Below are 26,630 nucleotides of genomic sequence, written 5' to 3'. Positions count from 1 at the left end.
TGTCCATGAGTTGTTGTTGTTATTTTTTCCTTTTTATTGCCCAATCCCTCCACTTTCAGCCCAGTCCCCTGAACACTCCACCCCAAAGATGTGAGCCTGCTCTCTCTCTAAGAGTCTGTCTCTATTTTGTTTCTTAGTTCATTTTGTCCAATTATAAATGAACCTGGAAAGCTTGTATGAATAGATTTAGAAATCTAATATGGCCTTCAAATTTATCTTTTGTGTGCCCACTGTCATCTTCAACTATAATTTTGTCCTAGAAGTATACATTAAAACGTCAGTAGATTACAGTCTCAGAAACTCTATGTAGTGTGATGAATTTTACATTTATCTATTGTAATATTTTTTAGACTTTACAGTATGCCTGTATTCAGAATATATCACATATGCCATGCTCTATAAAAAGTGAGACTTCTCATCTTTTCTGATGGATAATGACTATGAAGCATAGAAAGTGTGAGCCCACTGTAGTTGTACTAGGAGACAGGCTCCAGTGCAAGGGGCCCCTTGGTTAGCTTCCCACAAAGCTGAGAGTCACGTTCTTTTGGAGTGAGGACCAAAAAAATATTGACTAGTGGTAAAAGTTATAAAAATATACTAAATACCTCATGTAACAATACCCAGATTAGAAATTAGAAGCCTATTTACTTACAGTAAAAATATTTAAAATGAATTTTATTTCTCAGAATAAAACTCCTTGAATAAAAATCACAGTACTCTTTCTAAAACAGAGTACATTAAGTCCTCACTTAACTTTGTGGACAGGATTTTGGAAACTGACTTCAAGTGAAATGATTAGTTTTTTTAATTTACTTTTAAAAGCATTTTTACCTTTTTTATTTTTTAATATATTTTTATTGATTTTTTACAGACAGGAAGGGAGAGGGATAGAGAGTTAGAAACAAATTAGAGAGAAACGTTGATCAGCCACCTCCTGCACACTGCCTACTGTGGATGTGCCCGTAACCAAGGTACATGCCCTTGATCGGAATAAAACTTGGGAATCCTCAGTCCTCAGGCTGATTCTCTATCCCCTGAGCCAAACCGTTTAGGGCCAAAATTATTTATTAAAAAACAGTTTTACAATAACGCTATAGATCAATTAACATCTACAATGTTTATTAAGCAATCATTTAATTGCTACTTAGTTAACTATATGTATATTATAATGATGATTAATAGACTTAACAGGTTATCCTATATAATAAAAGGCTAATATTCAAATAGACTGAACAATGAAACAACTGGAACAACGGAACAACTGGTTGCTATGATATGTGCTGACCACCAGGGGGCATGTGCAGAACTTGGCGGGCGTTGGCTGTGGCAGGATGATAGAGAGATGAACAGGAGTGCTAGACCAAGGCAAGGCACCAGTCGCTGTCATCAGGGCGAGCCTCTGGTGGTTACTGAAAATTCTTCCCTCCCACACATTGTGATCCCACCCAATAATCACACCTGCTGCCAGTGTCAGAGCCACTGTTCATACCCACTGCCAGCACCAGTCCCAATCATACCCACTGCCAGCACCAGAGCCACTGCTCATACCCACTGCCTGAAGCCAGTGCTGAAGCCACTGCTTGCACCTGTTGCTGGTGTCCAGTGCTAGTCCCGATCACTTGGCGCCATCACCAAATGCAAGCTATGACTGCTGGCCCTGATCACTCCTGAGGGCTTCTCCACCTTCCCCTGCTCCTCAGGGGTGATTGCAGCAGCAACCACCACTGGCACCCACTGCTGGTGCAGGCCTCAATCACTCTGTGCCATCAGCAGGTGGGAGCAAAGGGAGTGGGGCTGCTGACAGACAGAGGAACATGGGCCATAATGGGAGGGATCAGGCAGGGGCACAGAGGATGGACCCAGCCTTAGGGCCCATAGTTCCTTTCAAGGTGCATCAATTTGTGCACTGTGCCCCTAGCATTTATATATTTGAAGAAGAAATAGGAGCCCTTGATTGCATCTATGAGATTAGTTAACATTAGTGCTATCTGGTGTTATATTTCATTCATTCCTGGAAAGAAAATGTCATTATAAGACTATCTTCATTTAATTTCCAATCCACAATGTTGTGCACTTATTTTCAATGACATCCATTCATTTTAAATGATATTTTCTAGTAATGTGCATAGATATGCTTCATTAAAATAAAACAAAGATAAACAAAAATGAGAAATCTATAGGAACCATCATGAGGCATGAACCTTCTAATTGAATTATAATTCCCATTCAAATTCTTAGTCATTGCAGGAGGGCTGTGAAAAAGACGCAAGATAATCAAAATTCATGTTTCCTGGATAATGACACATCTAATTAAATGTATAAAGAAAAGGATTACTAAAAGATAAATGTTTCAGCCAAGAAATTGCTTAAATCCAAATCTATTGTTTATTGCTTAAATGTTTGAGTTGTAGAACTTTCAGTGTAATTTACTGAATATCCATGTTAAAGTTAATAATTATATGAAGAGTTATATGTATGTGTTAGTAGTAAATTCTTGAATATCCTCCAGATGTATTAGGGAACTATGACAATAATATGAACATTCATATCATGTAAAAGATTCTCATTGACTAAAATGACAGTTTAATTTAATTAAACATTGGAATCAGAATAATTGACTTTATTTTGCTTTTAGAACAAAGTGAAATGTGACTATTAGGATTCTTAAAAAGTGATTTTTATTATGTTAATGTCTTCTCTATAAGCTTGGATATCTCAAATCTTAATTCAATTGAATCACAAGTCAATTGTAAGTTAAAATAGGTAAACAATCATTCTTTGTTTGATCTTCCAGTCAGCTGCAAGGAACATACTTCTTCCATGTTTGCTACCTCTTAGCATTAAACCCAGTATGCGGTAAGTGCTCAATTAAACTTTTTATTTTGAATAGTGGATAAGTAAATGAATGAGTGCAGTATTTCAAAAACATATTTTCAAGGTTTTTCTTTTTTCTAATATGTAAAGCTAAGTCATATTTTATCATAGTAAAGTACTACTTTCCCCTCTTTCCTTCTATTATTTTTATCTGGCTCCTCTTTCTTTCTTTCTTTCTTTCTTTCTTTCTTTCTTTCTTTCTTTCTTTCTTTCTTTCTTTCTTTTCCTTTCCTTCCTTCCTTCTTTCCTTCCTCTCTTCCTCTCTTCCTTCCTTCCTTCCTTTCTTTCTTCCTTCTTTCCTTCCTTCCTTCTTCCCTACTCACCCTACTTTTTTCCTAATAACAGTATAGTAACAATAAAATAAAAAAATATATAATGACATCTTTTTTTAATCATTTCCCTTTATCATCATTTTAGGCATACTTTATTTTCTAAATCCTATGGATAATTAGATAAATTATATTTAGCTATCTTTCTCAGCAAAATATTGTATGCAGATTGATAAATATAGTAGTTTACATAATAGACTGAGAAAATGTTTTAAGCATATGAAATATCACTGTATGTATAAAAATAGAAATTACTCTTTATCTATTAAGTATGCTTTCATATGTTTAATTCATGTTCCTTTACTAAAACTCAATAATATATTTTGTTTGAGTCATATAAATTACTGACAAGTAAACAAAGTACTGCAGAGTAAAAGGAGAATACAAAATGGATTTTTAGGAGAACAACCAAAGAAATTTTACATTATCACTTTTGACTGGTCATTGATATTATGATGAAAATGTAGACATTGGATATTTGTATTATTTATTTTATTTTATTTTAATTGAATTAAAGTTGATATCAAGTCAGAAAATCCACAAAGCACCAATTACTATGGAAACCATTTAATTATATGCGCTCAAATTCCTACATGACCTCTGATGGAAAGTTTTCTCTGTCCTGTTTTTGTTGTGTAATTTCATACACTCTTTCCTTCCCTAAAGGAAATACTTACTTGTTTCAGTTCTTGGATAAAAATGACCTGTCACTATTGTTTGCTTTAAAGGGCTTTTTGCTTTTTTAAAAAAAAACAGCACTGAATACTGAAAGAAAAATAAAGACACAAGGGATTATAGATCAGCTGCTGTGGTATAAATCAATATTTAAAATGCATAATAGTGACTTTTCTTCCCCCCAAAGTAGGATTTTTTGGGGTGTGTGTGTGTGTGTGTGTGTGCTTAATTTCTTGTTTTATTAAAACGTCAAACTATGTCTAGGAAGACCTTGAAATTTAGCTTTGGTTTCTAATTAAATTTACTGCTCAACAACTACTTAGTACAAGAACAGTAATACAATTGCAATTTAATGTTTGATTCTTATGCCCTGTTAGGGTTGCTGAAACTGGTGATTTCATGAATGGACAATTACCATACTCCTGGCTCAGTTAGGGAATCCGTTAATTCTCTAACCTCCTACCTTCAGCAAAGGGGACTAGTATGAAAAATCTCCAACCAGTCACACCTAGAAATGCATCATAATCATCATCCTTCTTAATATAAATATAGGATCAGACAATTCTTTCTTTCTCCAAGAAAAAGTCTTTATTAAAAGTATCACATGTCCCTTTTATTCTCCTATTGACCCCTTATAGCCCATCCCTGCTTCCTGCCCCAGGCCATCACCACCCTATTAGCATCTGTGTCCATGGGGTATGCATATGTCATACAAGTTCTGTGGCTGATCTCTTCCCATCAAACCCTATCAGCTTCTCTTCTTTAAACAGATTTTTGTAGGATAGTAGCATTTGGATATATGTATAGTAATTCCTCCTTATCCAGAGTTTCTCTTTCTCCAATTTTAGTTACCCACACTCAACTATGGACCAAAAATATTAAGTAAAGAATTCCAGAAATAAACAATTCATAAATATTAAATTATGTGTCATGATGAAATCTCCCACTGTCCTGCTCAGCCTAGCCCAGGATGTGAACTATCCTTTTATCCAGTTTATGATGCCTCCTGCTGGGAGGTCACTTAGAAGCCTTCTTGATTAACAAATGGACTATCCAGGTATGGTGGTACTTGTGCTGAAGTTACCCTTATTTTCATTAACTATGGCCCCAAACTACAATACCACAAGAGTTGTGATTCTGGCCATGTGGATATGCCAAAGAGAAACCTTCAAGTGCTTTCGTTAAGTAAAAGGTATGTATGGAGGGGCAGGTACACAACATTCATAGGATTCTGTACTATCCCTGGTGTCAGGCTTCCACTGAGGGTCTTGGAAAGTATTTCCCCCAAATATAGATAGACTACTGTATTCCTTTATTGCTTAAATTCTTCCAAACATTTTGTGTTATGATTTATGTACGACAAGACGATGCCTTAACATTCTTTTAGCATTTTCTTCCATTCTCCATTCTCAGTTTGCACTGAGAGGAGTTCTCAGTCTAAGGCTGCACCGATTTCGCAACCCTGGCCCCCTGCACTCAGGAGCCCACCTTCGGATTTCTCCTGTGTGCCTCTGGCCCCCCGCGTGGAGTGCCGCCTGAGGGTGTTACTGACAGCATCACAATGGAAGTGTCAGACCGGTGGCATTCTCATCCTTGGGACAGCCAGTATCCCTGTTTCTTCTGTCTCACTACAGAGGAACTAAGGCTAAAGGTTAAAGGATGCAGTTTATTAAATAATGCAAACCATTAACCTTCCACCTGCACACCGATGGCAGCCTATTAAGTTGACGCTGCTCTGATTCATGGTTGGTGTTTACCGGTGCTCAAGCACAATGCCCGCTTGCTCTACTCCCATTGCTGCACAGCAATGCAATGAAGAGGATGAAAAAGGTGACAGGACCCGCGCAGAGGGACAATAAGAGCAGCAGCTTCACTTGCATAAAGAAGATTGAAGCCTCCCGGGCCCTCCCTCCCTCTGTCCCTCCCTGTAGGCCCCAGTGCACAGCTGCGTCACTTACGGGGAGGAGGAGGCGCTGAGGCAGAGAGAAAATTGTACTGTGAGGACCTTGACAGCTTTTCCTTTCGCCTCCCTATATATTTCCGGCATATTAATTTTTCTCTCTTTTACAAACGGACTCTCTAAAACCACCCTTCCCCACCTTGCAGGAGGCATTTGACTTTCTCAGAAACCCCGGGCGAGCTCTCAGAGGGGCAGGGACAGGGGCTCAGGTGCAGGCAGCAGGCTGGGTGCGGGGAGCGCTCCTTCCAGACTTGGGGCTCCTTCACTCTTTCTCTTCTCTTCGCGCTCTCTGGGCGCTGAACTCAGCTGCAAGGACTGGAGACCCCACACCTTTCCCACGAAGCTGTGCATCCAGGGAGGTGTATCCAGCTACCTCCGCTGCCTCCCTGAGCTTTCAAGCGCTCGGAGCAGCTCCCTCTCCCGCATCTCCAGCATCAGGGGCGTCCCTCCCGCTGTCAGGACGGAGCTGGAGCTCCTGAGCAGAGATCGAGAATTCTCAGCCCTCGGTTCCCCTCTCCAGCCTCTGCTCCCACAAGTCCTGCGGACCTGACCGCAGCTGAACCGCTCAGCTCTGCTGTCCAAGCTCCCGCGGCGCCCCGGCAGAGCGCGCATCCCGCCTCCTCGCTGCCTCGGCTGCTGCTCCGGGTGCACAGAGCTCACCAGCCTCCTCCTGCAACCCCGGCTCCCGGGCTTCCCCCGCCAGCTGGCCCCGTCCACTCCCGCCAGCCAGCCGAGCTGCCTGAGCCGTCCTTGCAATCCCAGCATGTCGGGCTCCGGACGCAAAGACTTTGATGTGAAACACATCCTGCGACTCCGCTGGAAACTCTTCAGTCACCCGTCCCCGTCCCCGGGCAGCCCGGCGGGGGGCGGCTGCCTGCAGCAGGACGGCAGCGGCGGCTTCGAGCACTGGGGACCCAGCCAGAACCGCCTGCTCAAGAGCCAAGAGAAGGGCAGCGTGAGCACCTTCTGGAAGAAGCCTTCCTCCTCCTCTTCCTCCTCCTCCTCCACTTCGTCTTCCTCCCCATCCTCTTCCTCCTCTTCCTTCAACCCGGTGAATGGCACCCTGCTGCCCGTGGCCACGAGGCTGCAGCCAGGGGCGCCCCGGCAGGGCACCCCGCCGCCGGCCCGGACTCTCTTCTACGTGGAGTCCCTAGAGGAGGAGGAAGTGCCCGGCATGGACTTTTCCGGGCAGCAGGAGAAAGGGCTGGTCCTGCAGGAGCTCAAAGTGGAGCCGGCCAACTCGGGCCAGGCAACAGGTGAAGGATGCGGACACAGGTACAGTAAGTCCCCCTGGGACCTCCAAGCAGCTCCCAGTTTTCACTCCTTCCTCCCTCCCTCCCCTGTGTGCTTTGCTAATTAGTAAGTCTGAAAGGTTGCAGGTTGCACATTTTGGGTAGGAGATGCCAGCAGGGATTTTGTTTCCCCAAGTTGTCCTCTCGTTAAAAGTTTGTTCATTAATTTCTGTCACTTCAAACGTATTGCCTTCCTTCTGCAAGTCCTCAGAGTTGTCATCACAAATGGAATATACATTCATTTGGATACATCTCTAGGTGGAGCGGTTCTCATGTTTCTGAGGATATAGGATTCTGGCATTCAATTATAGTACTCTTCCAGTTATCTGATGTCAGGTGAAACGTGTTTAGCCACCACTCAAATGCACCTTGTATACTGGTCTCATAACTGGCTTATCAAGTTATCTTGGATCCCTGGGGCTTGAATCTATATTCCAGGAGGAATGAGGTGCACAAATGAGTAGCCTCCTGGACAGTGGATTTGCGCCCCGCACCCTCCGTGAAATAGCGTGTTATTCCCTCCCGACTTTTGTTTATCCTTCTCTACTTTTGCCTTGTTCAAAGTCTTAGAATTGAACTGTTGCTGAGCCCACTGGCTTTCAGCTTTTCTGATTTGTTGGCTCAGCATGGGATTGTGTATCCTTACTAAGCAGGTCAACATTATTTCCTGTTTATTTCTAATGTTTTTACCTCTTTGGGTAGAGTTCTACTTTTAAAACTTATAGAAAACCTTCACACACATGAGACTTCTTCAAAGTTTTACATTTTTGGAGAATGACTCATAATCTGCAACAGATAATTGCTAGGTATGGCAAGTAAGGAGGATATCAAAAGATATGCATTTATCTTATATGATATCAGAACACATTATTATATGATATCAGAACACATTTGTCTTATATGATATCAGAACACATTATTGAAACAGGAAATTATTATGAATATGTTAATAAAACTTAATTACCTAACAAATTAGAAACAGAAGCAACTTTTAAAACTTGGCTGATTGAATCAGCTTCTTGTGAATTAAGTCATATATATGTGTACTTTAATTATGTTGACAAATGTGAGTTTAGAGATTTAAAGAAATCTTGAATTGCTTCATTTATATGGATTATGTAGGTTTAAATTTGAATCTTAACAGCATTGAACATAAACACAGAATAAATGTGAGATAATTATTTTAAAGAAGAAGTAGTTTATTTTGCATTTCTCAAGTATCTTAAAGTTTCTCCCCCCCACATATAGGAGATCAAATGTAAGTTTATCTATTATTCAAATAAGATATTTTACCAAGAAGATTAGAATTTTAGGTACCAGTAAGACCATGAAGTTATTTGGTTTATGCATTCACTCGTTACCTGAAGCTTTAGACCTATTTTTTTTTAAATAAAATATGTTGGGTTTTTCCCAGTTTTGGGCAATCATTCATAAACATTTACCAATTCACCTTATATATTTAAAATACAGACAAAACATTTACTAATTGCTATTTTATTAAAATTGATATATTGTGACTCAGTTCAATAAAAAGTAAATGAATTGTTTTGTGATGTCTTCAAGTCAGCTTAAAATATTTGATGTTCTGGGATATTAATGTTTGATCATTTAAAAAACAATTTGCTTTATAACAAATATAGTTGTATCTAAATGAGACATACATGGCATGAGTAATTTCTGAAAGACTTTCTTGTAAGTTGGAGGATTTGAAAATATTAATGGAATATTGACATAAGAAATTATAATAAAAAATAAAACTAATGACTAATAGCTCAGTTAGGGAAAACACCATCAGAGTTAGCTACCAGTCTCTCTCTCTTCTTAACATACATCAGTGCTTTTATTCACAAAGAGTTGTAAGTGAAAAGTATTCTGAAAATAAGCCTAACATTACCTTAAATCATATTTACTATTGGAATGGAAGTCTCCTATGGGATTTTATATATGTAAACTATTAAAAATCAAATTTAATTTTATTTTTAAATTCTTATTAATGCTTAAATACTTTAGATTAATTTAAATTTCTCACTGGACAAACAAGTTAGCACTGGTTAGTATTCTCAGGGATATTGTATATACCTAAACCTTCATAGAACATTGACTCTGTTATCATGATTGATTGAATTTATACTACTAACCTTAATAATTAGTCATAATCAATATTATATTAACATGCTGTAAAAATAAGGTTCATTTCACAGAAGAGACAACATTTCCAGATTTATATACTGAATGGAAAATAATAAACAAAATAATTTGTAATGTTGACTTACTTTTGTTTCTATCATAACTTATGCAGCAAATCGAGATAATGTTTATAATGATGAATGAGTACATAAACTATATAAACTCTGAATGATGATTTTGATTACTGTGGTCATTATTACATCATTGTACTGTGATGTCAGTGACTTGATTTTTAGCAATTAGTTTTATCAACTCTGACTGCTATGCTAAAAAAATGTTCATATATTTTATAAAGCAAGAGTTGGCCTCTTTTCTGTTCTCTTCTTGCATAGTCTCATCTTCTCTCTATTCATCTGGTCTCATACAAGTTAGGAACATTGTTCTAGACAAGTATAAGCAGCTCAGTTTATTTAAATTGTTGTTCAAACAACAGCTGAAGGATGCTCAGGGAAAAGCTGCCCATATTCTCAGAATTCTAGAAAGGTCAAATTATCATGGAGGTGAAACATAAAGGCAGCAGAAAGACAGTGGTAAACTAATTTGTTGCCCAAACCCAACCTTTATCTTACTCCACCCTGCCAGACATACAGAAACAAATCTCAGTATTCTAATACCTCAACCATTATATCATTTAGAATTCTAACTTTTACAGTAATAGGCTCCTGGCCTATGTTTTTAATCATTTTTCTCTACTGTCTACACTTAGTTGTTGGAAAGTGTATAAAAATCCCAGCTATTCAGATCAGTATATATATTTTGATATGAATATTTTTGTCCAAAATTTTATATGTAGTAAACTGGGAAGCCAAAGAGAAATATTTATATTCCTGCAGTGTGTACAGATGTGAGTAGAAAACCTGTTTGACTGCTTACTTTTTTGATTTTCTAAATTCTCCCAGAAGGCAGTCATCTGATTCCATGGTTTTAGTTACAATCCCTAAACTCTATATGTGCAACTCAAAACCTAGACCTCCCCTGACCTGTGGTCTGACAAATCCACCACTCTGTAGTGAATACCACAGAGATAGCACATATACATATAGAAAATCGAGCTCATACTCTCCTTTCTCTCTTGCCCAATGTCCTTCTTCTCTGTCATAGAGGATGGCTTTCTATGCATTGGTTTGTGCAAACTAGAAATCTGAGTCTTATTTTCCAAATCCTCATCCCCACAGTTTTTAATACTTCACCTAAAACTATCGCTTTTACTTGAAAAATGCCCCCATATTTGTCCCACTTCTTTCCATCCCCACTGTCTACACCGATTCTAAGATATTGCCCTCTTTCAACTCAAATGCCATCTGCATCATATTCCTTCATTAAATTTGCCACCTGTAATCCATTCTCCTTTCTAGAATCAATGAAATTATTTTAAAAATCTGAATTATTTTGCCACATCCCTGCCTCTCCTCCCCCTGATCTACAAAACATTTCTACCGTCCTCTGACCTCAATCCATACTTTGGGCATCTAGGCCCTGAGTGATTTGTCCCTTATCTGCTAGCAAGGCCCTTCAATCACCAACCTCCCATCACCCTCTGCCTTCAAGACTCCATGTCTTTATTATTTTCTCTGCCTCTGGGCCTCACAAACTTATTACCTCTCCTTGTATAGTGACTCCCCTTTTCCGAACACACCTTTTCCTGAGTTTATTCCTCTTTATCATTGAAATGTCTTGTATAAAGATCTGCACATTTCTCAGAGAAGCATTCATTAATTCTCCCAGGCAAATTTTTAACTTAAAAAAGATTTTTGGAATATGCTATCCTCTTGTTTTATGTTCTTTGAATAACTGCTCTCTACTTCTTAATTTCTTATTATAGCTTATAACCATATATTAATAGTTGTGTTGCTTTTGTTGTTTGTTATTAACTACAGTTGTCCAGTGGACAGGGTGTTTGTTTTGGTCATCATTTTATCTCTATCCCAGAACATGTAGTCACTCAATAAATGCTGTTGAGTGAATAAATATTTTTCATAATCATAATGAGTGACATTGATTACAACCTAGTTATTTAGAAGGTAGCATGATGAACATTTATACTGTGTAATTTAATATTCAGAACCACTCTATGATTCTCATACAATTGGTACAATGATTACATAAATTAGAAAACTGAGATATAAACAGACAATTAATTTGCCTAGAGTCACAGACTTTTAAGTAGTACAGCTAGAATTTTTTTGTAATTCAACTTTTTATTTTTTTTGTTTTAATTTGCTTGTTCTTTTATTACAAAAGGTCTTTTGTACTTCGTTGAATGTATGCCTTTGTTTTTTTTCTTTATTTCTTTATTGATTAAGGTATTACATATGTAAGTTATCCCCCATTGTCCCTCCCCCCACTCATGCCCTCCCCCCCTTGGTGTCTGTGTCCATTGGTTAGGATTATATGCATGGATGCAATTAAAATTATAATACTTGGATGGCATTCTGCAAATAAGCCCACAATATTCAGGTGCCCTCCCCTCTGAACATGTTTGCTTAAAGCAAACAAGAAGATCATAAAGGAAAAAGAAATGAGACCACTAGGTTGAATTTGCAGGTCCCCAAATCTCCAGAGCTATCTGAAAGAAAGATGTGAATATAAATGCCAGATTACATAATTACAACTTTTAATTATAAAAAACACAAAAGATCAATGCTAACTGAAAGACAGTATTCTGGTTTTCATTAATAAATTTCAATAAATACTTTGTAAATTATATTATTGACATCCTTTAGGTACTATTTTTAAATAATTTTAAAGTATTATAGAAATCCTCCCTATTCAATCAAAATCGGCTTTTGGTTAACAGAATATAATATTGATCAGATATTTGTTTTCATTGGTTTGTTTTTTTCCAAGCCTCAAAGAAAATTTGTGTATCTGGGGAAGATGCACTTCTACCAATTACATATTAAGTCCTGTCTTATTGATTTTAATTAATAGTTCTTATAGAAATTACAGAAAATTGAGATTTGCAGTAAATTTTAGAGTTAAATCAAGTATCCAAACATGAAAATGTGCATAATTTTAAGTGGAATCTCAAAGTAATTAGATTCTATTTCCTTCCTCCCTTCCTCCCTTCCTCCCTTCCTTCCTTCCTCCCTTCCTCCCTTCCTCCCTTCCTCCCTTCCTCCCTTCCTCCCTTCCTCCCTTCCTCCCTTCCTCCCTTCCTCCCTCCCTTCCTTTCTTCCTTCCTTCCTTCCTTCCTTCCTTCCTTCCTTCCTTCCTTCCTCCCTTCCTTTTCCTCTCTTTCTCCTCCTTCTTCCTCTCTCGTTCTTTCTCTCTATATTGTCTATATATAATTTTTGTCTTTTTTTCTTCTTCTTTCATTCTTTGTTATTGCTTCAGGTTAGAGCGTAAGTCTAGTCTCTATTATTTTATTTGGGCTAAAAACAGGAGCACAAATTCGTCTTTCATCCTCACTTGAATAAAATGATTAAAATATTATTTTCCCAGGATTTTTTCATCTTAAATGTGTTTTTTTAATTTTCTAATTTCTGGGCAGATAATATGCAGATATTCATATTTCTAAACATGATCTAACCAAAACCACTGCAACAGAATCATAAGTTATTTGTTATATGAAAATGTCATGCCTTTTGAGAAAGAAAACAGTACAAGTAAAGTAAATCTTTAAAAACCATCAGTGGATTATCAAGTACCAAACATTCAAGCACTAATTTGGATAAACTTCTCTATTGTAATTACATGTTAATATAACAAAGTTAAGGTAACTGAAAAGTAGATATCATATTTAAATTTTATTATAAATGATAAAAACTACTCTAAATTTATTTTCAAAATAGTAAAGTTCAAAGTTTAATCTTAGAGTTAGAAAGTGAGGATATTTTATATTCATAAATTCAAAACTACAAAAAATCAACACCAGTTTTTCCATTTTCTCTGAAGCTCAGTTAGTTTTGAATACTGACCTGAGGAGACCCCTTGAGCATTGAGTAAAATTGAAATCTGCCAGGGAAACAAAACAAAACAAAAAAATCCCACAAAGATATCTTGAAAAACGGCATCATGGTTAATTCTTCCATTCCCTCTTAATATAAATCCTCCCAATTTTTTAATCCCATAATTTAAGTTTTTCCATAATTTTTTAGTTAAGATGAAAATGCTGATTTATACAAGTCAATATCTAGCAATATCACTAAGGAGAAAAGGTGCCAAAATAATCTACCATGGCAAACTATAACAAGTATAAAAAATCAAACTAAAATATGTTACGTATTAGAATTGAACTAAGGCCACCTAAAGGATGGAAAAGGTTGGACTTAGAATTATGTGCAGGGAGACCAAGAGAAAGTGTCTTTCAAAAGAGAGCTGTGCACATGGCTTTCTGACTACTATGCTATACATCCAAAACTAATATAGAATTGGGTTGAATGTGGACTGTAATTGAAAAATAATTAATTAAGTAAGTAATTAAATGTGGCATTATCAGCATGCAGTTGGTTTTAGGATCCATGGAGTGATATTTTTCTAAAGCTATCTAAGATATCACAGTTGGAGGAAGCAGAGTGAGGGGTACATGGGACTTGCTACTATTTTTGCAACTGCAGGTAACTAATTAATCCATGAGCTTAAGGAAACTACCCAATTGTTGAGAAAGGACTATTCAAAATTAGAGGGAATAGTACCTGTTTATAACAAACAGAATGAAAAATCTCATAATTTATTAGAAAAATGTGTGGAAGGACATTCTGTTAGTAATAGAAACTGACTAGTCTTAGAATGAATACTGGTGTGGTACCATTTAATAAGTCTCAATAGTAAAAATTAGAACTATTAATCTGTTTCCAAGTAATTAACTGTGCCCTATAACAAAGTTGAAGAAAAAGTTAAAGTAAATTTTTAAATGTCTAACATTTAATTGAAGACAACTAAACAATAAAGAAGTGAAAATATATGAACTATAATGAGAAGCAAAATCAATCAAATAAAAGTGGCCCAAGACTGTAACAGACAAGTTCATTAAGGCAGTTAAAACTATATTCCTTATGCTCCAATAGTTAACTAGGTTATAATACATATGAAAAGATCAAATATCAAATTTTTGATGAAAATATAACTACCAGGCCTGAGATGAAAAATATTCTGGATAATATTAATGACAAAGCAGAAATTGAAGAAAAAGATGATGATCTTTAAAACATAGCAATGAAATAATCTATATATATAAAAGCCCAGCAACCGAAACGACAGAACAACCAGAAGGATCAGAACTATTGGTGGCTAGATGTGCACTGTAACAGCCAACCAGTGTGACTGGGCCCCAATCACCCCCTCATTGGCCCCCAATATCCCAACTGAGGGCAGGGCCAGCTGGCCTCCCCACTGCTGGTCCAGCCCAATGGGACCCCATTGTGACAGTCCAGCTGAACCCCATTCATGCATGAATACATGCACTGGGCCTCTAGTCTAAAGTAAAACAAAGAAAATGACATCAGTTGATATAAACAAACAAACAAACAAACAAATAAATAAATAAATTGTAACTATGTAGGTTAAAATTTTTAAAAAGATTATTTTTATTACATATATATAGAACATTTAAAAGATCAATGATGGATAGAAAAACAAAAACAAAAACTGCAATACATTTTTTTATCTTATATGTAATATAAATGTATGATAATAATATAATATATACAAAACCAGTTATATTTTTATGTTATCAAGGAACAAACTGAAATAATACATTTCATAGTAATATCAGTAAAGTATGAAATATGGAAGACAATCATTTTACCAAAAGATTTAAAAGAATATCGAATAATTTTACAGTAAGAATTTCTATAAAGAAAGCTCAAACGTTTTATGTGAGTATATGGTACTTGTTCCATTAAATAGTGGTAATCATTTCCATTGCTAATACCATGACAAAAAAATGTGAGAGATCCATTCACTGAAAACAATAAAATAAAGCTGATAGAAATCAAAGATATAAGTAATGGAAAAATATACTATGTTCATGGATCAAAAGACTTACTATTATTAAGATATTTATTCTTCCACAATTGATTATAAATTATACACAATGTCTAAGAAAAATATTTTTTTAAATTAAAAATTGACAGGATTGCCTTGGCTGGGTTGTTCAGCTGATTGACACATCATCCTGTTCACCAAAAGGTTTTGAATGTGATTCCTGGTCAGGGCACTAACTGGATTGTGGGTTCAGTTCACGTCAAGGCGTGTATGGGAGGCAACCAATTGATATTTCTCTCTCTCTCTCTCTCCTTTCTTCTCTCTCTATTGACAATTATTCTAAAAATTCCTTAAAATTTTTAATGGCTCTAGACTAAACAAACAACTTTGAAACAATGAACAAATTTTGAAATAACACTGACTAACTTTCTGACTTATTTTGAAGCTACATTAATTATGATAGTGTGTTATCAGCATAACAATATATAAATAAAGTACATACATAATTTTATAATAGCATATAATGATATATGTGTGTGTGTATCTATATGTACTATAAAATATAAAACAAACAAACTAGTCTTCCAACACTGTGATTGACTGAAAAAAGGGTGTGATGAGCCAAAGAAACTCACTACATGTTATATTTCTCCTTAACATTTATCTAAGTCAAATGAACTTGTCCATTGTTTTAATTATTTAATACTTTGAATAGAAATTTAATGCTAACTTGTCTTGAATCACATATTGAAGCCAAGCATCTCTTTAATTTGATATATAACATTTGCCTTGCAGAACTTGATAGTGAAATATTCACATGGAGTCTTTTGCTGCCTTCCTTTTCTCAAAAGATAAGAGAAACATACAAACATGGAAGACAATCGTTTTACCAAAAGATTTAAAAGAATATCGAATAATTTTACAGTAAGAATTTCTACAAAGAAAGCTCAAACGTTTTATGTGAGTATATGGTACTTGTTCCACTAAATAGTGGTAATCATTTCCATTGCCAATACGAGAGAAGAAGCAATATGGCCCATGAGTTTTACCTTAATGACACAGAAAGGAATGTGCTATGCAGTCTTCTCTTTTTTCAGTTGCATTTTATCAAATAACTTGGAAGCACCACTAAACATATTTCCCCCACAGGAAAAAGAGCCCTATCTCTCTTACTATCCTAACAGTTGTAAAATATTTGCATATAATAATTCTCCCTAAACAACAGCCTATGACTTGTAAATAGATATCTTATTAGAAGAATATGCTTTCAATTGTATAAGTGAAGTTGTATTATTATAGTTTCTTAAAGGACAGTCCTTAAAATCTTTTCTGAATGTAAATTTACTTTTTATTTTCCTAAATTGGCACATCTAAGGTGAAGACTCACTTGTATCTCTTATTTTTCGTATATTGTCTCTCATTTTATTTGCCATACCAACTTTTCACCTAAGTATAGTAAAAATCAAAAATTTTATGCATCAGTAAACTCCAGAAAAATATAATTACAGAAACTGAAATATGTATTATGTCAGTAATAGAAAATAACTAGTCTTATAATAAAAATACTTCTAGCTTATGTTTTCTCTAAGTTAATATTGTTTGCCTTATTTTAATGTATTGGCACCCAAGGTTACATGCAACAATGTAAAGAAAACTGGAATCAGCATCAGAAAACCTAAGCTTTTGGGTAAACTCTACCTGCTAAGGAAAATGTTAACATTGCTGCTTAAATTACTCTTTACCTCATTTTCTCATTGGAAGATGATGGGAGAGGGAAGAAATACTTTATAGCTAAAGCATTCAGGCTTTGTCACTACAAAAGAAGACAGTGGATCTTTTCCTGTAGTTGAATCAGCTTGACTCTTAGAATAGCAGCATGAATTGGACTGCATTTCTTCTACTTAAGATATGAACTGAACTCTATTTCAAACACTTAAGGTTTACTCTGAACCAAATGTACACTTCCACTCAGTGACAATTATTTTAAATCAGTTACTTTTTTTCCAGAAAATATGACAGCTTCCCAAGATTAAAAGAGGTGTAGAAAACTCCCTTTCTTCACAGAATAAAATAATAATAATAATAAAGTTTAATACATGAGCAATTATCAAATTTAACTTGTGTTATACAAATTATGTACATATTAAAAGGGATTTTTCAAGGTACAAAAAAGAAAAGATCCCAATAAAGACCAGCGCTACAATATACAGTTTCTAATTAGAAAAAAAAAGAAGCAAGTAAATTAATATGAGTATACCAGGATAAAATATCAGGTGATTTGGCTGGGGCTATAGATCATAGTCAGACAACCAGACCTTTTAGATCATTTTAAAGACTAGATTTTACTTACAGTGGTGGGAAAACAATGAACCTAGCTGATGAAATTAAAACACTAGATTTGTTTTTCCTGTCAAAATATGTTAGTTGGACTAGAGAAAAGAGGGGTACAGCTGAAAATAGAAAGACATTAAAAGCTAAAATAACTGTTCTAATGAGGAAGTACTACTAAGAAAAGAGACAGAAGAAAATAAAACATTTGGAAAATAAAATGCCCCAACTGCCAATTAATTGCATGTTTAATTGTAAAAGAGGTGGACAGGTAAGAGTCCTAAAAATTTCAATGGGCAAATCAGTGGATATTTTGTTGTTGTTGTTCTATAGAGTGGGTTATGCAAGAATCTGAAAGGAAGAAAATTATTTCTGTTTTGAACAATCTGAGTTTAGAAAGTAGCTGATATCATTATTTTATTAAAAAAAATCCATGTAGAATAGTTGCAGAAGGGTAAAAGAATATAAAAGTTAAAATTTAGGAAGTTATAGTAGAGAATATATTGTTTCTTAAGATTTCACATAAAGAATAGACCTGAATAGTGACAGTACCAAATATATGGCGATAAGAATGAGTTAGTAACTTGAGATAAAAATGTGGAATTGAAGGAATCAGGAGCAGGGGTTACCTTGTATGATGAATCATTTATAAAAGATTGAATATGCTCAGTAATATAGTTGGATTTGATGGGTCTTGATGTCTTCAATGACTAGAGGGCATAAAAACGACAATATAAGGTAAACTAGTTCAAGCAGCTCACTTGAGTCTTCAGAGGTGAAAGGGCTTTGTTTCTTGAGTATTCAAGGCCCATAGAATAGGTGCCCAACTGCAGTGAAAAAAATTTCTAGACACTACTTCCAGGTGCCAGGGTTGTGAGGACTCTGAATAGCCTATCAAATGAGAATGGTGCAAGGGAAGCAAAATGATGTATGAAAAACTTGAAAGGGATAATGCAAGTTTCAGACTGAGTCTCAAAATGAGATTTCCAAGTCTGTCTTCTCCTCACATGCATATTTATCGAGGAATCATGGCAGAGTGTCTGAAAGCATGTAGAGGCTTAAACAAATAAAACATAGCAGTTGAACGAAGAATGTGGGTAGTATGGCCTATAATACCAGAGTTAATGAAACTAGATTGAAAATGCTTGTACATGTCACTTTTTCCTATTAGACAGAGCTGTAACTAGGTTTTAATATTGTCAGGTGTAATTTGCTAGAGAGATTTTATATAGAACTTTATTAGTAACCCATGTAACAGTACAACCAATATTACATAATAATATTTTATTAATAGTTATTGTTATGAATATCTTACTAAGTGTGGCAAATTAAACATAGTATATATAAGGTTCAGTGCTATCTGCATATGCAAGCATCCCCTGGGATTCTATACCCTGCAGATAACAAGGAACTACTGAATCTTTCATAATATCATATTGCCATTAAGGTAGTACTGCAGCTAGAATATTTTTATTTAGCCTATTGTTGCTTTAATAATTCAGTTTTGTCCTTATTGAGGTTAGATAATGTGGCAATTGATTCTTGTCATTATTTTGCTTTCTTGAAAATAACCTGTACTGATAAATCTACTGCTAATCACATCCCTCTCCTACCTGGTATGGCAGGTCAAGTTAGAGTACACAGAGCAAATAAGTTTCCCTGTGCTTTCAATTTGGCATCTGTTTTTTGTTTTTGTATTTAAGTCTTACTACAGCAAAGTCTCATAACAGCAAATTCTTTTCAGGATCTTACATTTGGAAGGTTTTTCTTGTTAAGTAGAAACCCGGTTCCCAAAATTGTGTGGTACTGAAAGGTCATTCTGAATTTTCACCTCAAGACACGGATGGAAAGTTCTCAAATGTGCCATAGTTGGTGCTAATTACACTAGAAGTGAATTACCTCATTGAGAATGCCTTTAAAGTTTCATTAGGAATTACAGGACAGCCCCTTTTGCTTCCAATAACATATTTGGCCTTGGAACCAGAGACTCAATTTACACAGCATTAGGAACAGAATCAAAACTATCTGCAAATACCTGTTGGCTTCTGCTGTGACCTGTGGAATCTAGATTATATTTTTGGTGAAAATCATTTTCCCATTCATCACCTACAATAAGCCATGTTATGAATGATATCCTTCAAATCTATCTTGAAACAATCACAAAATACTATTATATTTTTAAGGAATATTGCCGTTGGCAGGAAAAAAAAGAAAAAAGAGAAAATGTGTCATGATATACAAAGAAAGCTACAAATTCATAAACTATCTCCAAAAATAAATACATTACTTTAATATATCCTGATAGAGCCAACTTCATGGGTGTGCAATCTGCCATTCTCTCAGGGACTTGAGCTTAGAAGAGTCCCATGTTTGGTTTTAATGCTCTACTGTCTCCCTATTGAAACTCTTAATAATATTGAACAAGGGGCCCTGAACTTTGACTTTCACCGAGTCCCATAGTTATATAGTCATTTCCTTGTAATCTTGCAAACTAAGTACAAGGAGTCTTTCTTTCTCTTGGATCTTACATGTTTTTATTTTTCTCTGGAATACTCTGCCAATCACTGAAAAACTATTATTTAAAATTATTGCAAGAAGCTCTCTCAGAAATAATCCCAAAATCTCAGGACCTTCCCAAATTTCACTCAGATCTTGTAACTGATACTACTAGTTATGTAGTAGGTCAATGACTAAAGCAATAATTTAAGAGCAGCAATTAAGCATTTAATCACTCTCTAGGCTGCATAAATTAATACCACATCAGAGCCATTAAACCAGGAACTTAAAAAGCAAGATGTCTATGTGGAGACATAAGGAAAAAACTATATTTAGTAACATTGGGAACTGGGCAAAGGGTATGGCCATGGAGATTTATTAAATTCACTCTTTTCCCACTTATGTTGTCATTGATTCTCTTAGCTAACTTAGCATTTCAATGAGTTAAAATACAGGTATAGTTCTTTACTTTGAATATTTTGAGTGGTATGAGAGGAGAAACAAATAGGCATGGAGAAAGAAGGGTGGCAGTTATCGGTTTGCCAAGAGGCAGAGGAAGGAGTGACAGGCATAAAAATGATGTCCTCGCCTCACTTGAGCAATGGAGGAAGTCACACAAGTTGCCTTGTAAAAATGACATTTTCCTAGTTTTCCCTGAAATAAGTCCAAGTGCACTCAGAGTAAAATTGCTCTTTCTGCTTTAGATGGAGAACTTTATTTTAATGTCTTACACCTTAATGCTAAACCTTCGTAAACACAGTCTACCTGAAAGCATGGACATGTAAAAAAGGGAATTTTCTATTTTGATCTTAATGAATCTAATAATTTTACTGGATGAATTTCTACCTTCTTCCCAAGCAACACCATTTTCTCAAATTCAATCCAGTCAGCAGAGATTGAGTCAATGTATTCTCATATAAAGAAACAGAGGATTGCACTATATTTCTTTTACATAAATCAGACAAGTTCACAGATGCACTATGAAGAACTCCCTGCCTCCTATAAGTGGATTCATTTCCACATAATATCTTTTTTAAAGGATCCAATTTTCTCAAGTTAAAAAGAATGACCAGTAATTTGAAATAAAATTAGTTCTCCTGATTGGTAAAATTAAACACAGTTCCTGGTAATACTTTAGTAAAATATGTAATTCCATAATCAGATATGAATGTTATCCTCAAATAATGGCATGGGAGAAATTTCTATTTAGTTAAATATTCAAGGATATTAACTTAGTTCTAAATTCCATATGGCTTTTTTTTTTTCTTAGCCATCATATCCCAGTCTTTGACACCCACTCCCCAAGGATGATCAATCCATATATGGTAAAGCTCTTTGCGTGATATAATTGCTTCAAAATACCATAAGAGATAAAGCTATAAAATACTTTGTCAAAAGCAGACTAATATGAACTTAAATTTGTTAATAAAAATCAATGTAAGTTCTACCAAGTTAAGTAATGCCTCCCCCCCCCCCCCTACATACTTTCTGTGTCAAAACATTTTTCTGATTATATTTTTCTTTCAGTGAGGCAGATGTTTCAGGACATCAAGGAAAACAAAATGAAAAAAATAGGCTATTTCTGTTTCTTTTTTAAAATAACTACAGTGGCTGTGAATAGCTAGATTTTACCCCCTATTTCCTTATCTATCTGAAGGTAAAAATCTTTGATTCCTTGATTTTATCCTTTGGAGTTTGGGGACATGTAGGATTATGATCATTTATTTCTCATTCCATCTGTTACAATGAGTTAGCTATTACATCTCAAAATTTGTAAACTCTCTAATCCAGACTTCAACACATTTTATTGGCTTTTGACCACCATGTATTTTGATTAGCTATATATTAAAAGGACATATTTTGGAAACATAAGATACAGTGTGCAATGGAGAAGAGAGGGACTCGGGTCATTTAGATAAAGTCTTCATTCAATTGAATTATTATAGCTTAGATAAATACCTGCTGATCAAGTCATATATTTGAGTGGCAACTTTTGGAGTTTGAGAGAGCCAATGCAGTGACTAGTGAAATTAAAGAGAATTGAGGGTACTGATTTTCTCTTTCTTAGAAGTCTATAGAAGTCTGAGCAAGAGCAAATGTGTCAGACTGTCAGCCAAATATCTATAACTAGAGAGAGAAAAGTAAGATTAACAAAGAAAACAAGAGTAACAAAGATAAAGAGAAGCAATGGTAAGGGGTGACAAAAATAGTCTAAGATTCTCATTCTATGAAACCTGGCTCTGAGAGATTTTAAAAAATATATTTATAGAGCTTACTTGTGAACATGTCATGTAGAATTCAATGAGGACATATTTGTTTGATTTTCTTTCAAAACCAGCAGTCCTTTGAGAAGAGCTAATCCAATACAAACAAAATATTTTTTTTAAAAAATTAGGTTCTAACAAACTAATGGATGCATTCCTAAAACAGATTGAAGAATTAAGATCTGAAAGGAAAGTAGAAGCAGCCCAGGGAATGATGAATTTAGTTGAATAGTTAAAATAAAACAAAATTGCTTAGATCTATAAGCTCAACAATTGAAGTTTTGATGCCCAATTAACACAAAATGAAAGTTTATAAGTGCATGGAGACTTTTCATAGTAGCAAATGCCAAGTCTGGAAAGATTATCATTTTATGAGAAAACAGCACATGGACTCTGCATAGGTCTTATAGTGAGGATTAAAGAGGATCAAAAAACAAGAGAAAGTCATACAATCACAAAAGCAAAAGTTGGAGCAGAAAATCAGATAGAAAATTCAAGGAGAAAGAAAAGAAGTGGTCTGATGATAAAAATAAAAGAAAAAAAATAGTGTGAAGTTTAGATACTGAACTAAAGGAACATGATACAAAAAAATGAGATGAATGGGACCTATGAAGACATGAAATCTCAAGGTGACACTCAGTCCATTAAACATTTGCATGGCAAAATCTCAGATCAAGCAGAGGACTGTGTTTTAAATAACTGAAATAGCATAAAGTAAAGAATAACAGGTGGTAGATGGGCAAAGAGGAGACAAATGGGGACAGAAAGAGACTGCTTTGGGCCACAGGCATATGATGCAGTAAGCAGATGATGTTTCATTGAGTTATACACTTGAAATCTGTATGGTTTTGAGAACCACTGTCACCCAATAATTGAATTAAAATAAGTTCAAGAAGCTATAGTGGAATTAAAAACATATAGAGCTCAGTTTGTCAATAAAAAAATAAATCCAGGATTGATGTGACCTATAGGATTACAGAACACAAATAAATGGAGATATATACCACTGATAACTTACCCGTATTTTCCGGGGTATAAGACGACCCCTAATTTTACAGTTAAAACATAGGTTTAGGCCTATATTTGCGGCATAAGTCTACCCCCCACTTCAAAGAAAAGACTTACTTTGCCATCAAGATCTGCAGGTAATTTTTGTGCAATTTTGGTCTTTTGCCCCCGATTTTCGGTTGACTTTTTTTTCGTTTCAAAAGTCGTCTTATACGCCGGAAAATACAGTAGGTCCTATGTCATATTTTTCTATCTAGAATGTTTAAGGACATATTACCTAAACATGTGGCTCTACTAGTTTATAATTGCAAATTTACTCTCTTGAATTTTGAAAAGAGAATTTAACATTAGTATTCACGTGAATCAGAATACTTGAGATTACATCCTATTTTTACCTTTTTGTAAATAAATGAAAATGTATTTAGCTTTTAGTTACAAAAATAAATTATATTGAATTTAATTTGCTTAAAAAGTGATAGAAGAAAACACACTACCTACATTTTCAATTTTTTGCATTTTTAAAATTTTGAATTGGACGTAAAATATATGTATACCAGCCAACAATCTTTCTCTCTCTGGTGCAAGAAATTTGTTCATGGAGGCAGGAGTATCCCTCAGCCTGGTTTTCACTCACTCAAATCTGGGACCCTGCAAGGGATGTCCAACTGCCGGTTTAAGCCCACAGGGATGGGGCCTACACCAGCAGTTGGACATTCCTCTTGCAATCAAGGACTACTGGCTCCTAACCACTCACCTGCCTGCCTGCCTGATTGCTCCTAACCATTCTACCTGCTGGCCTGCTCACTCCCAACTGCCCCCCCACACTGGCCTTCTCACTCCCAATGGCCCCCCAATGCCAGCCTGATTGTCCTGAACTGCCCCCCCTCCCCAGCCAGCCTGCTTGCCCTCAACTGCTCTCCCACTGGCCTGTTCACCCCCAGGAGGCGCCCCTGCTGGCCTGCTTGCCCCCAACTTCCCCACCACCAGCCTGCTTGCCTCCAACTGCCCTCCCCTCCTGGCCTGATCACTCCTAGCTGCCATTGCATTGGCCCTGCCACCATGGCTTTGTCAAGAAAGATGGCATATTACCTTTTTATTAGTATAGATGTTACCCAAAATTATAGATAAATCACATATGGTTGTTAAAAAAATTTGCTATACTTTATCAAATGCTTTCCATGTACACTACACTGAGCCTTTATCATAAATCATGTTATTTCATCTGCAACTAATATCTATGGGATTGGTAATAGTGTTATTTCATTTTTCAAATAAGAAAATAGGCCCAGCTATATCACAAAGCCTAATACTTGATAAAAATAGGATTATACAATAAAATAGGTATTCATATATATATATATATATATATATATATATATATACACAATATATATGAATACCTATTTTATTTATGTATATATATATATATCCTAGCTAATAAAAGAGTAATATGGAAATTAACCATCAATCTGCTACAACCACAAGCCATGACCACCAGCCAATCAGAAGCGAGTATGAAAATTAACCACCAACCAAGATGGCTATGGCCACTGAGCAAGTAGTAGGCTTAGGTTTCCCTGGCAATGGAGGAAGCCAAACTTTTCACAATCCTGGCCGGCCCAGGCCTCAATTCAAGGCTACAAAGTTTCAATTATAGAGGATAAATAAATCCCAACAAAAATGTCGGTAGCCATGGAGCTGGAGAGAGCAGGAGGCTTAATTTGCCCCCAGCAGTGGAGGAAGCAAAGCTTTCCACACACTCTGGCTGGTCCAGGTCTCCAGTCAATGCTACAAAGTTTCAAATATAGAAGATAAATAAATCCCAGACACCCTGCAAACCAACACAGTCCGCTTGTCCAGGCAGCCACACACCCTAACGGAACCCTCCCCTCCCGATCCAGGACACCCTTCAGAGCAAACCAGCTGGCTCCCACCGGTGCACCAGGCTTCTAGCCTATCTAATAAAGGAGTAATAATCAAATAGACCATCTCTCCAACACACAAAATGGCTGCCCCCATGTAACCAAAGTTCGCTGTCCCCATGTGGACACAAGATGGCCATGACAAGATGTCCATTAGGGACGTTGGGAGGGATGAGGCCTAAAAGGGAGAGCAGTTAGGGGTGACCAGGCTGGCAGAGGAGAGAAGTTGGGGGCAAACTGGCTGGCAGGGGAGCAGTTAGACATCAATCAGACTGGCATGGGAATCTTTAGGGGTTGATCAGGCTGGCAGGCAGAAGCGGTTAGGGGTAATCAGGAAGGCAGGCAGGCAAGCAGTTGGGACTCAGCAGTCCTGAATTGTGAGATGGATATCTGACTGCCTGTTTAGGCCCAATCCCACAGGGCAGTCGGACATCCCTCCAGAGGTCCCAGATTGGAGAGGGTGCATGCTGAGCTGAGGGACACCACCACCCTCCCCCTATGCACAAATGTTGTGCACCAAGCCTCTAGTTCTACTATATAATACTACAATAGAAGAGGCTCAGCACACAAAATGTGTGCATGGGTACTTTCTCTAGGCCTGGCCTATGATCAGGGCCATCTTTCCCAGCTACCTGCAGTGGCCCCGTCCCCCAATTGGAGTCTGATGGCTGGAGGAAGAGACCGACAGGTCAGCCATTCCAGCCTGCTCACCAGCCCTGCCACCATCACAGGTTGCTCTCTATGTGTGGGGCATCCGGCAGGGTGGGGGCCTTGGACTGGCACTGTCTGCATCCCCTACCACCCATGCCCAGTTCCCCATTTGTCATCGGGCCATCGGAGCTTACTGACTGGAGGAAGGAACTGAGAGGTGGTCAGTGTACCTCATACTGACTGGTTGAACAGTCATTCTGCCATTAGGGTCAATTGTCATATTACCTTTTTATTATATAGGATAGAGGCCTGGTGCATGGGTTGGTGCTGGCCAGCTTGCCCTGATGGCAGGCCCAGATTGGGGTGGGGGTCCCTGCTAGGGACGGGGTCACAAGGGCTAGGGGCCATAGGCAGTTTGCAGGCCTGCCTCACCCCCGATTGGGGTGGAGGTCCCTGCTGGGGGGCAGGCTGGCTGGGCCAACGGCCACGGTCATTCTGATCTCTGGTCTCTGGTCGTTCTGCCATATTGGTCACTGGGATTTTATTATATAGGATAGGGAACATTTAATGTACATACTTATCTATATATATATACAGATCCACAGATGAAGAGATATACTGTAGTAGTAGCTATTTTATGGAACTACACACAGGAATCATCTCTATCTTAATCTTATTTAAATGATAGAGTTTGGGGACTTTTAGCTCACAACATA

At 36.6% G+C, this 26,630-nt stretch overlaps 1 protein-coding gene across 1 annotated transcript in view; it reads left to right on the top strand.

The window, feature by feature from the left end:
- The first annotated feature begins 6,569 nt into the window (after positions 1-6,569).
- Positions 6,570-26,630, top strand: part of KLHL1 (kelch like family member 1) — a 318,170-nt gene continuing 298,109 nt past the window's right edge. Inside the window, exon 1 of the mRNA XM_036458020.2 lies at positions 6,570-7,113. Within this exon, the coding sequence (XP_036313913.1) occupies positions 6,602-7,113 (512 nt within the window). The 5' untranslated portion in view covers positions 6,570-6,601. The remainder of the gene's footprint in view (positions 7,114-26,630) is intronic.

The sequence above is a fragment of the Pipistrellus kuhlii genome, unplaced genomic scaffold (assembly GCF_014108245.1).
Source record: "Pipistrellus kuhlii isolate mPipKuh1 unplaced genomic scaffold, mPipKuh1.p scaffold_m20_p_3, whole genome shotgun sequence".
NCBI classification, from domain to species: Eukaryota; Metazoa; Chordata; class Mammalia; order Chiroptera; family Vespertilionidae; genus Pipistrellus; species Pipistrellus kuhlii.
Note: the sequence above shows the minus strand (reverse complement) of the source record. Positions and strands in the feature narration are given on the sequence as shown.